This window comes from Pyrgilauda ruficollis, unplaced genomic scaffold (genome assembly GCF_017590135.1).
Source record: "Pyrgilauda ruficollis isolate IOZ18807 unplaced genomic scaffold, ASM1759013v1 scaffold187, whole genome shotgun sequence".
Lineage (NCBI taxonomy): Eukaryota > Metazoa > Chordata > Aves > Passeriformes > Passeridae > Pyrgilauda > Pyrgilauda ruficollis.
In genome coordinates this window covers 265489-280502 of record NW_024517762.1, presented here as the reverse complement: position 1 = coordinate 280502, position 15014 = coordinate 265489, and the positions used below count along the sequence as shown (strand labels likewise).

The 15014-nt window shown below is 60.2% G+C and overlaps 2 protein-coding genes across 9 annotated transcripts in view; one reads left to right on the top strand and one right to left on the bottom strand.

Moving 5' to 3' along the window:
- The window catches only part of CTNND1 (catenin delta 1), a 29044-nt gene extending 17604 nt beyond the window's left edge, over positions 1–11440 (top strand). For 4 of the 8 annotated variants that reach the window (XM_041465162.1, XM_041465165.1, XM_041465161.1 and 1 more), the window contains 17 exons: positions 108–179; positions 429–587; positions 783–1315; positions 4242–4705; positions 4798–4981; positions 5239–5356; positions 5663–5816; positions 6206–6223; positions 6462–6530; positions 7170–7297; positions 7416–7566; positions 7796–7988; positions 8078–8192; positions 8708–8795; positions 9133–9180; positions 9301–9398; positions 9798–11440. In XM_041465162.1, coding sequence (XP_041321096.1) covers positions 108–179; positions 429–587; positions 783–1315; positions 4242–4705; positions 4798–4981; positions 5239–5356; positions 5663–5816; positions 6206–6223; positions 6462–6530; positions 7170–7297; positions 7416–7566; positions 7796–7988; positions 8078–8192; positions 8708–8795; positions 9133–9180; positions 9301–9398; positions 9798–9809 — 2604 coding nt within the window. In that variant the 3' untranslated portion in view covers positions 9810–11440. Of the gene's footprint in view, positions 1–107; positions 180–428; positions 588–782; positions 1316–4241; positions 4706–4797; positions 4982–5238; positions 5357–5662; positions 5817–6205; positions 6224–6461; positions 6531–7169; positions 7298–7415; positions 7567–7795; positions 7989–8077; positions 8193–8707; positions 8796–9132; positions 9181–9300; positions 9399–9540; positions 9775–9797 lie in introns of those variants that run through there. The other 4 variants (XM_041465163.1, XM_041465168.1, XM_041465164.1 and 1 more) reach the window with 4 other exon arrangements.
- A 202-nt stretch (positions 11441–11642) lies between these two features.
- Positions 11643–14777, bottom strand: LPXN (leupaxin). The gene is made up of 9 exons (XM_041465191.1): positions 14480–14777; positions 13645–13748; positions 13500–13555; positions 13179–13284; positions 12954–13103; positions 12703–12876; positions 12554–12635; positions 12211–12359; positions 11643–12134 (listed from the first exon to the last, which is right to left on the bottom strand). The coding sequence occupies exons 1-9, from the start codon at positions 14490–14492 to the stop codon at positions 11868–11870; spliced, it is 1101 nt and encodes a 366-aa protein (XP_041321125.1). The 5' UTR covers positions 14493–14777; the 3' UTR covers positions 11643–11867.
- Between the last annotated feature and the right edge of the window lie 237 nt (positions 14778–15014).

The window sequence follows — 15014 nt, the reverse complement described above, 5'->3', positions numbered from 1 at the left end:
TCTCTGTCAGATGCATGAGATGGGCTGCTCAGGGCCCTGCAGAGAGGTCAGGGTGGGTATGTGGGACACCAGTGTAGTAAGGGGCCTGCTGCCCTGCTGTGTTTCAGAACGGACGTTTCCTGGGCGATGCTGACCTGGAAAGGCAGAAATATTCAGATCTGAAGCTCAACGGGCCACAGGTAGGGGGAGCTCAGCCCTCTGGCTGTGGGCAGCCTGCTTGCTGTGGGAGGGTGCAGGACACTGCCCCAGTGTCCCCATTCCAGATGGGAGAGGGTGATTTGGGCTCCTCGTGTGGCCACCCTGGCTTACAAGTACCTTCTTCCAAAAGGTATCAGGGCTCCCTGTGAAGAAAGATCTCTCATGCAGCTGACACCAGGAAGGCCCAGATTGGTGACAGGGCCTGATTGCCTGTTGCTTTCTCCCCTCAGGACCACAGCCACCTCTTGTACAGCACAATCCCCAGGATGCAGGACCCGGGCCAGATCGTGGAGGAGACGTACACCATGGAGGAGGACCCGGAAGGGGCCATGTCTGTCGTGTCTGTGGAGACATCAGATGATGGGACAACTCGGCGTACAGAGACCACGGTACGGGCCTGGGGACACCATGGAGGGACAGGGCATGGTGAGGGACCCTGGTGGCTGGGTGCTCTGCCATGAGCAGGAACAGGGCGTGAAATGTACCTGAAATAAAATGCTGGGCTGGAAGGGGAATCCAGGAACACAGGGACACGGTGGGTTTCCTGATGCAAGCATGCCCTGCACGTGTGTCACCCCTTCCAGGTGAAGAAGGTGGTGAAGACTGTGACCACCCGGACGGTGCAGCAGGTGCCGGTGGGGCCTGACGGGCTGCCTTTGGAAACGTCCCCCGTCACCAGCAACTACGTCCAGACCATGGACAGGAACTTCCGCAAGAATGGCAACGGGGGCCCCGGCAGCTACCTGGGCCAGGCGGGCACGGCCACCCTCCCTCGCAACTACCACTACCCCGACGGCTACGGCCGCCCCTATGAGGACGGGTACCCGGGCAGCGACCACAGCTACGGCAGCCTTTCCCGCGTCACCCGCATCGACGAGCGCTACCGCCCCTCCATGGACACCTACCGGGCCCCCAGCCGCCAGGACATCTACGGCCCCCAGCCCCAGGTGCGCGTTGGGGGCAGCAACATGGACCTCAACCATTTCCACCCCGAGCCCTACGGCCTGGAGGATGACCAGCGCAGCGTGGGCTTTGAAGACGTGGACTACGGGCTCATGTCTGACTATGGCACGGCCAGGAGGGCGGGCACCCCCTCTGATGCTCGGCGGCGGCTCAGGTACGTGGCAGGAGTCTCTGGGGTCCCTTGAACTTTACCGTCCTTGGAGGAAGGAGAGCCATGGACACAACACTGTGAGCTGAGTCACGCGTGGCTCACACAGGAGAAAACTTGCATCCGCTTCTAATTGTCTGCTTAATTGGTGGTTAAACCTGGGTGCTAATTGAGCCGGTCAGGAGTTCCAGTGGGCAGCTGGATGTAGCTCCAGGCTCTTCCCTCTGTGCCACCGGGGCTGTGTGTGCTCTAGTGTGGCACATCCCTCTGGGAGCGGTGCCTGTGTGGGTTGTGTGTCGGGAGCAGCTGCAGTCCCATGATTGTGCTCTCCCCGAGCCAAGGGCAGCCCTGGGAAGGGGAGCTTAGCCCAGGTTGGGGTTAGCAGGGCTCGGCTGGCCGGGAGCATTCGTTCCTGCACAGCCCGACCCTGCTGCAGGGCAGGGCGGGAGAAGCTGCTCAACCTGTTTGGCAGCAGCAGCAGCTTCTCCCCTTTCTGTGTCTGTAGTGATGGCGGCTCCTCCAGCTTGCTGGGCTGTGCTGCCCTCAGAGGCCAGAGCAGGGTCCTGGCAGTCCTTCCTGCCCTGCCATGCATTCAGGATGTCATCTGTCTGAGGCCATGACTCCTACCCATTGGTCTCTTGTGCCAGCTGTCCCTGCACAAGCAGTGCTTCCTGATTTGCTTCTGGCTATGTTGTCAGCAGGGCTTTGGGCACGTGCTGGGGGTGACTCTGGGGATGGTGAGGTAGTGGTGGAGTGAGGGGCTGAGACAGAGTCCTGGACATGGAGAAGGGACTGTGCCAGCACCTCCTGAGTGCCCCAGAGTGGGCCCAGGCAGACAGGTAAGTCTTAGCACAGGCAGCCTAAGATCCTGGGACATAAAGCAGAGACAACAGGAAGAGACTTGGGGGAAAGGAGGCTCTTGCCAGCCCCTGTGGAGATCTCCCTGATCCAGGTGCATACTATAAATCCATGGTAGTTCCTGGCTGCCAGAGGGACTGAAGGAGCAGCCTTGTCTGTCCTTGTGGCTGGTGCCAGCACAAGTACTTTTGGGCTGTGGTGAACCAGTCGGGGCAGTTGCTCACCCAGGTGGATTTGCTCGGCCTCCTCGCTTTGTGCAGCTTGTGCCGGCTGCAGGAGGGCAGGCATGGCTGCTCCGGGCTTCTCCCTCCTTGGGCAGCCCAGGACAAGCCAGTGTTGGCAGTTTTGAACACATGGCCATCAGGTCTGGTACCTCAGGGAGCATCTTGGGCAGAACAGGTTACATAAGCGTGTCCAACCCCTGGCTGCTTGTCCAGACAGAGACTCTAGCTTGCATACTTTTCCTGGGCTGTGTCCTGGGTGGCCTTTGAGATCATGAGCCCTCTCTGCTGCGCAGGAAGGTGTCTGTGCTCCTGCTGCTCCATGTCCTGGAGGAAGGGGGTTACAGGAGTCAAGTGCAGGAACTGCAGCCAGGTGGGAGACTGGGTATGTGGGTCACATAGAGGGAGAAGGACAGTTCTGTTGGAGTTGCAGGAATGGCTCAGGGTATGAAAGATGGGTTGGTGGGCCCCTGAGCCAGATCTCCCTCTCCCCGGGCAGAGTGATAAAGATCACAGCAATCTGTGGAATCCGTGTGCTGTTGAACTTGGCTTGTCCCCCGCCTTCTCAGTTACTGTCCACACTGGCTGCCCAGCTCACAGGAATGGGAACAGGGAGAGCAGCGTCCCCCCGCCTCAGAGATGTTTGTCTTGAGCAGGAGCCTGGCTGTTAACGACTTCCTTCGGGAGGCAGCTCGCCAGGCACGCGGAGCTGAAGGAGCACCTCGAGCCGCGGGATGCTGTGTGTGCTGGCTGCCACCGGCTGCAGAGAGCTCTGGTCCCTGCTCTGGGGCTCTTGTCAGAGCTCCCTCTCTGCGGGGAAGGAGGGAAGGGGATCCTTCCCATTCCCTGCCAGCCCCATCTTGCCTGGAGGGGATCCTGCACTGCAGGAGGTGGGATCCTCCACAATTGCAGGGTCGGATCCAGCACCACAGTGGGCAGGGAGCTCCCTTTTGGGGGAGCGCGAGTCTTGGCGCAGGAGTGGGATCAGCTGCCAGCCATGTTGGAAAGTGTCGGTGGCTGTGTCTCGCTCCAGCCTCGTGCTGCTGTTCCTCGGCACCTCTGAGCAGCCAGCCATGGGTCGTGTCCCCACTGGGACCTGCTGGAAGCCAGCCTGGCAGCCTGCTGCCACACCATGGCTGTGCCACAGTGCCCGGGGATGTGTGACTGTGGAAGTGACTCTTGGGCAAGTCCTGTACCAGAGGCTGTAGGAAGGGAAGTGATGGCAGCAGCAGAACCTTGCTGGACCATCCTTGTCAGGATACTCAGGGGCAGGAGCTGCCTGTGCCTGATCCAGGGGCTCTGGAGGTGGATAAACAGCCCCTGGGGCAGGTGTGAGCTAGAGTGGAGGTACAAGACTCTCTTTGGGTCTTGCTTGAATGTCCTCAGTGCCCTAGCACAGCAGGGATGACTGAACTGTCCCCTCCTATCCCTTTCTGCTGGAAATCTACTGGATTCCTCTGCCTGGGTGGGGGAAGGACTATAGTGCCAGTGACTGCAAAAAGGGAGAGTCTGGGATTTGAGAGGTGTATGTTCTGGGGGTGGGAAATGTTACTTTGGCATGCGGGGCAGTAGTTACACTTTAAACTTCTATGTGCTTGTTTGGGCTCATTCCCAGTGCTGCCAGTCCATGGATGAGCTGTTCCTGGCCAGGGCAGGGGTCTGGGAACCATGGCTCTTCCCCAGGCATACCCTGGGAGCCACAAGGTTGATCCCTGGATCCTGTGTGGCCAACTCGGCCTGTCCCCAGGATAACAGCACACCTTGCCTGTGGGTCTGGCTCTTGCCTGTGCCCCAGTGCTGGCTCCTGCCTCTGCAGAGATCAGAGACCAAGATCCCTCTGCCCTCTCTCCTAGGAGTTATGAAGACATGCTGGTGGATGAAGTGGCCCCCGACCGGTACTACTGGGCCCCGCTGGCCCAGCACGAGCGGGGCAGCCTGGCCAGCCTGGACAGCCTGCGGAAAGGCGGCCCGGCCCCGGGGAACTGGCGCCAGCCGGAGCTGCCGGAGGTCATAGCCATGCTGAGCTTCCGGCTGGATGCCGTCAAGTCCAACGCAGCCGCCTACCTGCAGCACCTGTGCTACCGCAACGACAAGGTGAAGACGGAGGTGCGCCGGCTGAAGGGCATCCCCGTGCTCGTGGGGCTGCTGGATCACCCCAAGAAGGAGGTGCACTACGGCGCCTGTGGAGCTCTCAAGAACATCTCCTTCGGCAAGGACCAGGATAACAAGATCGCCATCAAGAACTGCGACGGGGTGCCCGCGCTGGTGCGCCTGCTGCGCAAGGCCCACGACATGGACCTCACCGAGGTCATCACAGGTAGTGGCTCCAGGGAGGGCAGGACAGGCTGGCCCCTGGGGTGCGTCTGTGGTCAGGGGCCAAGCGCTCACTTTCCACTTGTGGCCTTGCAGGGACGCTGTGGAACCTGTCCTCGCACGACTCCATCAAGATGGCCATCGTGGATCACGCACTACATGCCCTGACCGATGAGGTGGTCATTCCCCGCTCCGGCTGGGAGCGGGAGCCCAACGAGGATTCCAAACCCCGCCATATAGAGTGGGAGTCGGTGCTCACCAACACCGCTGGCTGCCTTAGGTATGGATCTGGCAGAGCACTGGCCTGGGTTTGGGCTGCCACGCTCCTTCTGGGCTGTTCCTGGCATTTCCAGAGGACTGTGGAGCAGCTGCTCTCAAAAGACAGCTGCTGGTGGTGCAGCCCTTGAATTTAGAGGCGTGTACCCTCAGTGAGAGGAGCTACAGGAGCTGTTTTCTCTCTTGAGCTGTGCGGGGTGTGGGCTGTCCCTTGCCTGCCCTCAGCTGTCTCTCCCATGAGGGTTCTCTTTTGCCTGCCAGGAATGTGAGCTCGGAGCGGAGCGAGGCCCGTCGGAAGCTGCGGGAATGTGACGGGTTGGTGGACGCCCTGATCTACATTGTGCAGTCTGAGATTGGCCAGAAGGACTTGGACAGCAAGGTACCACTTGGGGGACTGGTGTTGGGAAAGGGAGAGCCTGTGTGGGGTGCACCTGGCGCTCTTGGACCAGGAGGTGTCTGGCACTCAGCCTGCAGTTTGGTTTGGAATGTTGGCCCTCCAACAGGGGCCTGATTGTGTCACTCATCCCCACACCACTGTCACCTGACTCAGGGCTTCCTGATCAGCCTGGATAAGGTCTTGGCTTGAATTTTTCTTGAGCTTTGAGATGAAGGCTGGGCCGGGCCCTTGCTTGCAGACCTGGAGTGCTGCTCCCGTCTCTGAGTCAGACACTGGTTCTCTCCCCAGCTGGTGGAGAACTGTGTGTGCCTGCTGAGGAACCTGTCCTACCAAGTCCACCGTGAGATCCCCCACGCTGAGCGCTACCAGGAGACGCCCCTTGTCCCTGCCAACAACACTGGGCCCCACAATGCCAGCTGCTTCGGGGCCAAGAAGGGCAAAGGTTTGTGTGCCAGCAGCCGCAGGGAAGGGAGGGAGGGAGGGGAACAGAGACAGATTGAGGGTGGTCTGGGGTCTTTGTGCTCCTACTCAGGCATCTCGTGTGAAGCCTGAAGGGCAGCTTTCTCTGGAGGCGCAGTGGTTCCTGCTTCCCTGGCTCTGGGAGCTGTTGCTTGGCTTGCCCAAAGCGTTTGACACAAGCTGTTGTGGGTGTCTGTGGTGGCGGGATGGTGATGGGTACATGTCCACTAATTCCACGCCTTCCCTTTTCTCCTGTGTTGCCCCTTCCCCTTCCCTTTGCTTTCTTGCCAAATGATCTGCCCCATGACGCTGTCGGCACTTCTCTCCTCCTGCCTCCTCTCTCTCCTGTCCTTCTCTCCACCTCACCAATAGACGAGTGGTTCTCCAGAGGTGAGTGCACTCTTGGTTTTACTTTTTCCATGGTTTAATTGGGTGCTTTCTCCAGCTCTCTTTGCCCCCCTCCCCAGCTGGGCACGTTCTGCCTGCAGTGTGGCTAATGTCCCCAGTGTCCCCTCCTGCGACACGCTGGTCGCTTGCCTTCAGCTCGCCTCTGGGCTTGTTCCTGCAAGTGGCAAAGGGCTGAGGCGGGTGGGGAGGAGTCTCACACCTCTTCACTTGCCCTTCGAAGGTAAAAAGCTCCCAGAAGACCCTGGTGCCGACACAGTGGATTTTCCCAAAAGAACAACTCCAGCCAAAGGTATGCTCCTTGAGTGATTATGCAGGACCTGGGTGTCAGGGCAGCTTTTGCTACAACAGCCTGGGAGATGAGTGAGTGAGAGGAGCTGTTTCCCCATTGAAGTGAGCATCTCCAGTGGGCAGAATTTGGATTTGGAGCAGGAATGCCCAAGGCCCTGTTAAAACATGAGCTCTGCCAGTACTTATGAGGATCTTGTGCATGGATGAGGTCAGCGCTGCCTCAGGACAGGCTTCAGAGAGAAAGAGTGCCCCAGGGCCAAGGGACAGCGCAGTGACACAGCCCTCTGTGGTGGTCTCAGACTTGCCAGCACAGTTGCCCTCTTGCCTGCTCTTCACTCCTGGGCATGAAGAACAGGCAGGAGTTCAAGCTAAAATCTGTCCTAAATTGTTCCCCAGCCATGAGAATGAGGAAGGGTCATTCCTAGAAGCCTCTGGGGACAAGTATCACAGGCCCTGATCAGGCAGTGGCTGAGGTTTCTGGTACCCTGGGGCAGCTTGGCCCTCTCTGTGCCAAAGATCCTGCCCCCTGGGAGCCTGGGTAGAAGCTTCCAGCTTCATCTACCCAGCAGTGCCCCTTTGGATTAGGCAGACACTAGCAGAGCCCTTGGATAAAGCCTTCCTACCCATGTCCTCCTGGCAGGCTACGAGCTCCTCTTCCAGCCAGAAGTGGTGCGGATATACATCTCCCTCCTGAAGGAAAGCAAGACTCCAGCCATCCTGGAGGCTTCAGCAGGAGCCATCCAGAACCTGTGCGCTGGCAGCTGGACGGTGAGTGCCCACGGAGCTGGCAGTGTGACAGGGAAGGGGAGCCGGGAACACCACCCGCGGGGGCTGGCGCCGGTGCCAGCCCCGGGTGACACGGTGGCCCTGTGGCTCCCCCGTGCAGTACGGCCGGTACATCCGCTCGGCCCTGCGCCAGGAGAAGGGGCTCTCCGCCATCGCCGACCTCCTGACCCACGACAGCGAGCGCGTGGTGAAAGCGGCATCGGGGGCCCTGCGCAACCTGGCCGTGGACCTGCGCAACAAGGAGCTCATCGGTGAGGATGGCGCGCTCCCTGTATCCGTGTGGGCTAGGCAGGAACTTCCTCCTTCTCTTGGCTCCTGGGGAAGTGTGTGAGCACAGCATCAGCCCAGCTCTGCTGCCCTCACCCAGAGCAGAGAGCGCTGAGCTCCGCAGAGAGAGACAGCAAAACGGGTCACCTGTCAGTGGTTTTCCCGTCAGTGCTGTTGCCTGCTTGCTCACGCCCAGATCTTCATCCTTCCCAGGCAAGCATGCCATCCCCAACCTAGTGAAGAACCTGCCTGGAGGCCAGCAGACACCTGCCAAAAACCTCTCTGAGGACACGGTGGTGTCAATCCTCAACACCATCAATGAAGTGATTGTGGACAACCTCGAGGCGGCCAAAAAGCTCCGGGAAACACAGGGGATCGAGAAGCTTGTGCTGATCAACAAATCTGGGTAAGCTCTGCTCAAAGGATGATACCGGCGTGGGGAGGGACTTCACTTTCTCCCACTTTCCAAACATCTCTTCCTTCACCTCCTTCTAGGAACCGGTCAGAGAGAGAAGTCCGGGCAGCCGCCCTCGTCTTGCAGACAGTCTGGGGCTATAAGGAGCTGCGGAAGCCCCTTGAGAAGGAAGGCTGGAAGAAGTCAGATTTCCAGGTATGGGGATGCCCTGTGGTGGCCAGGGCAGTAGGGATCCTGCAGCAGGGAGAAGGGTGTTCCTGGAGCTTGGCAGTACTGGCCTGCAGCTCTTCACCTTGCTGGTGGCACTGGGCACTTGTGCTGTTTTTCACCCAATGGCCAGCAGGAACACTGCTAGGAACACTCTGTAAGGTGTCATGCCCTGTGTCCCACATGAGCATGAGGCAGGAATTCTGTCACTCTAAGTGCTGCTGTGGCAGTGTTGAAGAACAGGGTTCTCCCAGGCTCAGTTTCCTTCCCAAAATCAGGGACTGCCCTTGCTGGAGGGCCAGGCACTGCTCCAGTCCAGGCAGGCCCCCCCACTCTGATGGGGGTGCAGTGGGGGCTTCAGCACCTTCTGTTTACTTTGGACCCCTTACTCAAGGGCTGTGGGAGGGTTCCTGGGTTTGTGCTGGTGCTGGAGGGCTGGAATGTGCTGATGAGGAAAGAACCTCTGGGCACAGGATCTGAGTGGATGCTGTCTGTTGCTGTAGGTGAACCTGAGCAATGCCTCTCGGACCCAGGGAGGCAACTCCTTTGATGACAGCACCTTGCCTCTCATTGACAGGAACCAAAAAACAGGTATGTGCTTGCCTTCAGCACCCGTGTCTGCCATCATCCCTCTGCCTTGTGGATACTCGGGGCAGCTGGCATTTGCACCCTCCCTTGCTTTTCAGTTTTGGCTTCCGTGGCAGCCTCAGCTGCTCACACAGGGCCATTAATATGGGCCTTGGGTGGCTTTTCTGGCCAGCAGGGCCATCAGTTTGGGCCTTAGATGGCTTCTTGCGGCTGGCACTGTAGGTCCTGTGGGTCACGCAGCTGCAGCTGGGCCTGGGCTCCCCCAGCAGGGGCAGGGAGCAGTTCCTTTGCGGCTCCTGGCTGCAGGAACTGTTCCTGATGTGCTCTCTCCTGCTTGTAGACAAGAAATCCTCCCGGGAGGAGATCCAGATGAGCAACATGGGACCAGGTAAGAGAGGGGACTCCCTCTGGGTATTGTGGGGAGCAGGGCAGAGTACACATCTGTGGGGATGGTGCAGCCCCCCATGGAGGGGACATGACTGACCGACTTTCCCCTCTCCTGCTCCAGACAACTATTCCACACTCAACGAGAGGGACCACAGCAGGACGCTGGACCGATCCGGTGACCTCGGAGAGATGGATCCGGTGAAGGCAGCGCCGTTGATGGTAAGCAGCTCTCTTTAACTCGGGAACAGTGGGACGGGTGCAGGAAATGCCACATCACTGTCCTGTGTGGCAGAGGAGAGGAGAGCTGGGCTCCCACTAACACCCCCCATGCCAGGCCCCTACTAACCGCATGTGTCTGCAGCAGGAGGAGGGGCAGGAGTCGCAGCCTGAGGTAGAGGAGGAGGCGGAAGATGTTGCTGTGCCCTCCCCTGTGTCGGTATGTCCCACGGTGTCCTGCCCAATCTGATAGTGGTGACAGATCCTGCTGTGCTCTTAGGGGTGCTTGGCCAGCCAAATCCTGCTCCAATCCCTGCTGCTGCAATCACTGGTGCTGTGATCCTGCCTCCGCCCTCGCTCCTGCTCCAGCCTTAACACTTGTCCCTCTCTGTCTCTCCACAGCAGAAGATCTAGTTGGCTTCCCAGCCTCTGTTCCATTTGGGTTGATAATATATTATATTATAAATATATAACTCTTCATGGTGGAATGGACCGACTTTTACCTTGTCTTACTGTTGGAATTTTGCTGGACTCTCTGTGCCAACCATCCAGCCAAATGCCTGGGCCGGGTCCCCAGGGCAGCCCGGGCCACTCGGTCCCCTCCGGGCCGCTGCACCTCCCTGTTCTGGGACACCACCACTGAGAACTCCTCCTCCTGTCCTCCACCACCTCCTTCCTCCTGAGAGTAAAACCTTCCTGCCTGACTCTGCCGGATCAGCCGGCGTGGATGCTGCACAAGGACTCGGATCTCTGCCTTGACCAGGAGCTGCCTTCTCTCCCACGCCTTCCCCCTGCTCCAAGGTGTCTTGCAGGGACAGGGACCTCACTCGTCGCCACCTTGTTTTTGGTTTGGTTTTGTTGCCTATAGGATATATTTTTTCGTGTGGGATCACTCTTCAACCAGCGCTGTGGGGACAGCAGGAGCATCCCTTCTCCCTGAGGGCTGCAGGACCCGAGCAGGGGCTGGAGGCACAGGGGCCAGGGAAAGGAAAACCAGCAATAACGTCTCTTGCTTTGCTCTAGATGAGGCTCTGGGGGCATGGGAAGGGAGATCCAGCTCTGGATCCTGCAGGGGTTCTGGATGGGGCCCTGGCTCCCACCCAGTGCCTGTGTGAGGAGGATTCTTCTGTGCGGAAGGAGGTCAGTGCTGGGGCGTGGGCCGGGGTCCCCGTGGAGGGAGGAGATGCGGCAGGGTTTTGGGGAGAGCAGGCGGCTCGGGGCGCACTGTGCCGGGCACCTGGAGCCGGGATCCCGCGGCGCTGCCCCGCTGACTTTATCTTGACACGTGCCTTTCTTTTGCCACTGTGAAATAGCTCTTTGAATCGTACTGTCCAGCTGCTTCCCTGGGAAAGGGGAGATTTCCTGGGCTTCCGGCAGGGCTGAGCTCTTCCCTTCCCTGCTGGGAGCCTTACCTGTCTGCAGTGGGGCTGGGAGCCTGTTTTGGGGGGAGCCCAACCCCCCTGCCCTCGCTGAGAGGGTGCGGGGTGCTCATCTGCATCCTGGCCTGGGCTGCCACGGGAGTTGGGATGTGCTCCTCCTCTGGCTGTGGTGCTGGGGCACATCCATGTGCTGTGATCTTTTGGGGGGCTCTGGGGCTCCCTGTGCAACTGGAAGCCTCTGTAGGAGGCTGCAAACTGGAGCAGGAGCCCTCCCAGCCCGGGGCTCCCTGCCGGGCGGGCTCTCGGGCATGGGGAGGTGGCAGGGGCAGAGCTGGTGCCTTGCTCCTGCCCCACTTCCCCCCCAGCTCTGGCTGGGCCTGCCCTGCTTCCAGCCCCACCTCAGCTCAGTTGGGTTTTGTTCTGGGGTCTAACTCTTCTCTTTTCCTTTAAATATGTAAAACACTAATTCCTTTTTTAATTTTTAATTCCAAATGAACCAAAAAACAGCATCCCCCTTCTCTCCTCCTTGGCCCTGGTGGGGAGGGGGGCCAAGGAGGTGGGGAGGGGGAAGCGCCAAGCCGTTCCTTGTCTGATTCCTGTGCACACTCTTGTAACGCTTTTAAAACAAAATGATTTTTTTATATAAATAAAGTTTTTAAAGTGTGATGTTTGCCTGCCCCTTTGGTGTTTCTGGCTTTGCTGCTGGATCCAGCTGCTTTTTCCAGGAGTGGTGCTGGTCTCCATGGCTCCAGAGGTGTCACGTGTGACAAACCGTGTGGTATTTCCCAGCCCTCCCATCTTGTCTTGCACCCTTGTCCCCAAAGCCACCAGTAAGCAGAGAGAAGGCAGTACCAGGTATTTTATTGCTTCAGGTCCAAGGAGCAAGGCCAGGGATGTCCTGCAGGGAGGGGGACAAGGAATGATGCATTCCTTGGCAGACACAAGGCTGGGGACAGTTGGCTGAGCTGGACCAGCGCCAGGGATGTTGACGGGCGGGATATGAGGCGTGTTTGGGTCAGCAGGGACAGTGCCAGGCATGTTGATGGTGGGGACGATGCTGGGGACATCCAGGCAGCGAGGCTGTGTGCTGGGCTCAGAGGAAGAGCTTGTCATAGCAGGGTTGGCAGTACATCTTGTCGTCGAACTCGCGGAAGGTGCCCTTGTGCAGCCGGCCCAGGCAGTAGTTGCAGACGAAGTGCTCGGGGTGGTACCTGCGCCCCGCGGCCGTGATGCAGCGCCCGGTGACGGGGCGGCCGCAGCCGTGGCAGATGGTGCCCTGCCGCTGGTGGAAGTGCAGCTCGCAGTAGGGCCTCCCCTCCAGCTCGAAGAAGGAGCCGCTGGTGAAGCCAGTCAGGCACTCCTGTGGGAAGGAGAGGGGAAGGCTGGCAAGGCCCTGGGAACACCCCCATTACGTGCATCCCCGCCGTCCCACTCACCGTGCACACGAAGCACTCGGTGTGCCAGACACCCTGCAGGGCCGACAGGTAGTTGTCCATGACAGGGCGCTCACAGCCCTGGCATTTGGGGGCGAACATGGCCAGGAAGTCCTGGTGGCAGTACGGCTTCCCATTGCGCTCCAGGAACCCTGTGGGGAGGGGATTGGGATGGGCACCCACCTGGGGATGGCTCACACTGGGGACAGTGGGACATGGGCACAGTGGTACCCAGGATAGGAGGCAAGGGAGAGACCTTGGGGAGCTGTCGGATGGGGCGATAAGTGCAAGAGCAGGGGCTACCTGGGATGGGGGCAGGACCCCGCACCTGTTCCTTGGGACATACCCTCATCTCCAAACACCTTCCCGCAGTGGGCACAGAAGAAGTGCTCGGGGTGCCAGGTCTGCTCCAGGGCCGTGAGGACTTTCTGCAGGAAAAGCCGAGGTGAGGGGGCCGGTGGTGGCCGGGGGGAGGCCGGGGGGTCACTCACTCACCTGGCGGATGGGGCCGGCGCAGTAGGCACAGCGCGGGGAGAAGGCCTGGTGATAATCCTCCTCACAGAACGCCCGCCCGCCCTGCTCGAAGAAGGGCCCCTTGTGCAGCTCCTGCCCGCAGCGGGCACAGGTGAAGTGCTCGGGGTGCCAGGTTTTGCCCAGGGCTGTGAATACCTGCGAGGAGGAGGCACGGGGGCTGTGAGGGCAGCTCCGGGGGAAGCCCAGGGGTGCCAGGCTGGCAGGGGGCTCACCTTGCCAGCGATGGGCTTGCGGCAGGCGGCGCAGACGCCGGCGGGCGCGGCCGTGATGCCCAGCTCCTGCAGGTCCCGGGTGAGGCTGTCCAGCATGTTGTCCAGCAAGGACTCCGTGGGCACCCCGGCTCCCTGCCCAGCAGCTGCCAGCTGCGGGGAAGGAGGATGGTGAGGTCTGGGTGAGGGCCAAACCCCCCATGCTGCTGTCCCAGGGCCAAGGCTCACCTTGCTCTGCGTGTGGCCCAGGTCGGCCAGGAGCTCATCCAGCTGCCGGGCGGCCTCCGTGTGTGGGGGCGAGGGGAGCAGCGGCTTTGGGACTGGCACAGGGGTGCTGGACATGGCAGAGAGGGGAGATGCTGTGGTGTCCACCTCAAGGCTGGGATCAAGACCCCCTCCACCCCTGCCAACACAGCCCTTTCCCCCAGGCCACCACAGGGAACGCTGCAGGTGTGCAGGATACAATCTGTCCCAGGTGACCCTGGATGGAAGTTCCCAGCAAGGAACAGACAGCTCCAGATGGCTTTGCCCTCCCATGGCTGTTTTTACCTGTACACTGAATCCAAACTTTCTCCTGGAGGCTGAGCTCGGGGTGGCAGTGGCACCTGAAAGGACAAGCCCTTGTGGCAGAGCCCTCAGGGTGCTCCCCTGGCAGCTCCCCCTGAGCTGAGGGGTCTCTGTGCCCAGGCATTACCTTCAGGGTGCCATGCTGGGCATCCTGGCAGGAGCTTGGTCCCTGCAGCTCATGGTCCTTGGAGGCCAGGCAGGAGCTCTGCTCCAGCTCTGCCAGCAAAGCATCTGCACAGAGACACCCGGGTCAGACCCCACAGCCACCAGCTGCCCACCCTGCGGTCTTGTACCACTCCCAAAATCTCAGGAGCAAACGGAGTGTCACAGCAGGTCCTGCTGGCCAGCTGCCAGCCCCAAGGCCTCCCCGAGGCCTCCATCCCAGTGCAGGATGTGCCACCTTCCCAAAGAGTGAGTCCTGCCTCCCCACACCATCCCTGGCCAGCAAAGAACCTCTGCCAGTCCTCAGCTTGACCCAGCATAAGCCCTGGCAGGGAAAAGCTCACCCTGGGCCCATCCTGCGTGACCAGAGCACCACTTCCCCCAAGGTGAGCCGAGCACTTTTCCTTTCCGCTTTTGCCTCTCTGCCTTGGCTGTCCCTCACTCTGGGAAACAGGGGATGCCCCCAGCAGTGTGGCTGCTTCCCTGACCCCAGCTTCCCATCCCAGGCCAGGGATGGCTCCCAGCTCCCGCTGGGTGCAGCCAGGGGTGCGGCGCTGCCTCAGCCCATTTCCTGCTCTCAAGCTCGCTCTGTTTTTGGCCAAGTGCTCGCTCAACCACAGGCCCCATCGGTCCCTTGGGACGAAGGAGGCACAGGAGGGAGCAGGGCTCCAAGGCTGCCCCTCAGCGTCATCCCCTCCCAGTGCTGAGGTACAGGAAGGAAGAGGCTCCCTGAAGGTGCCAAAAATGTGACCCCAAGGCAGGCCTGGCTGCAGGATCAGCTCCTGAGCGGTCCAACTTACCCAAATCCTCCATCCTGCCTTGGCGTGGGGTCCCAGGGCAGGGGCAGCACCCCGAGGTGCTGAGATGGCAGGAGAGGCTGCGCCGGCTCTGTTCCGGTCTCGCCTCCGCCCCCCGCGCCGGGGTTTGTCACCCGGGGTTTCCTTTGTGGGCTGCGTGCCTCACAGCACAGCTGGGGCACAGGGAGCCACAGACAGCCCAGGCTGGGGCTGCAGAGGGGACAGACAGACCAGTGGGCTGCCCAAGGAGCTCCAGAAGCCACGACGTGGATGTCCTGCTGACCCAGGCCCGTCCAGAAGCCACTGGCCACGTGTGACAAGGGATGGCGTCCCTGTGCCGGGTGGAAATGCATTTGTGGCAGCATGATGGAGCAGTGCTGTCACATTCCAGCAGAGCCTTGCCTTTGGGGGACGCTTCTGGAGCCTCGTCATCGATTTCCAGGTAACAGCAAATCCCTTTTTGGCAGAGAATTCTCCTGGCACTGCTGGGAGCAGGCAGTGGATGTGGAAACAGCTCCAAGGGACTGGGGGAATGTTA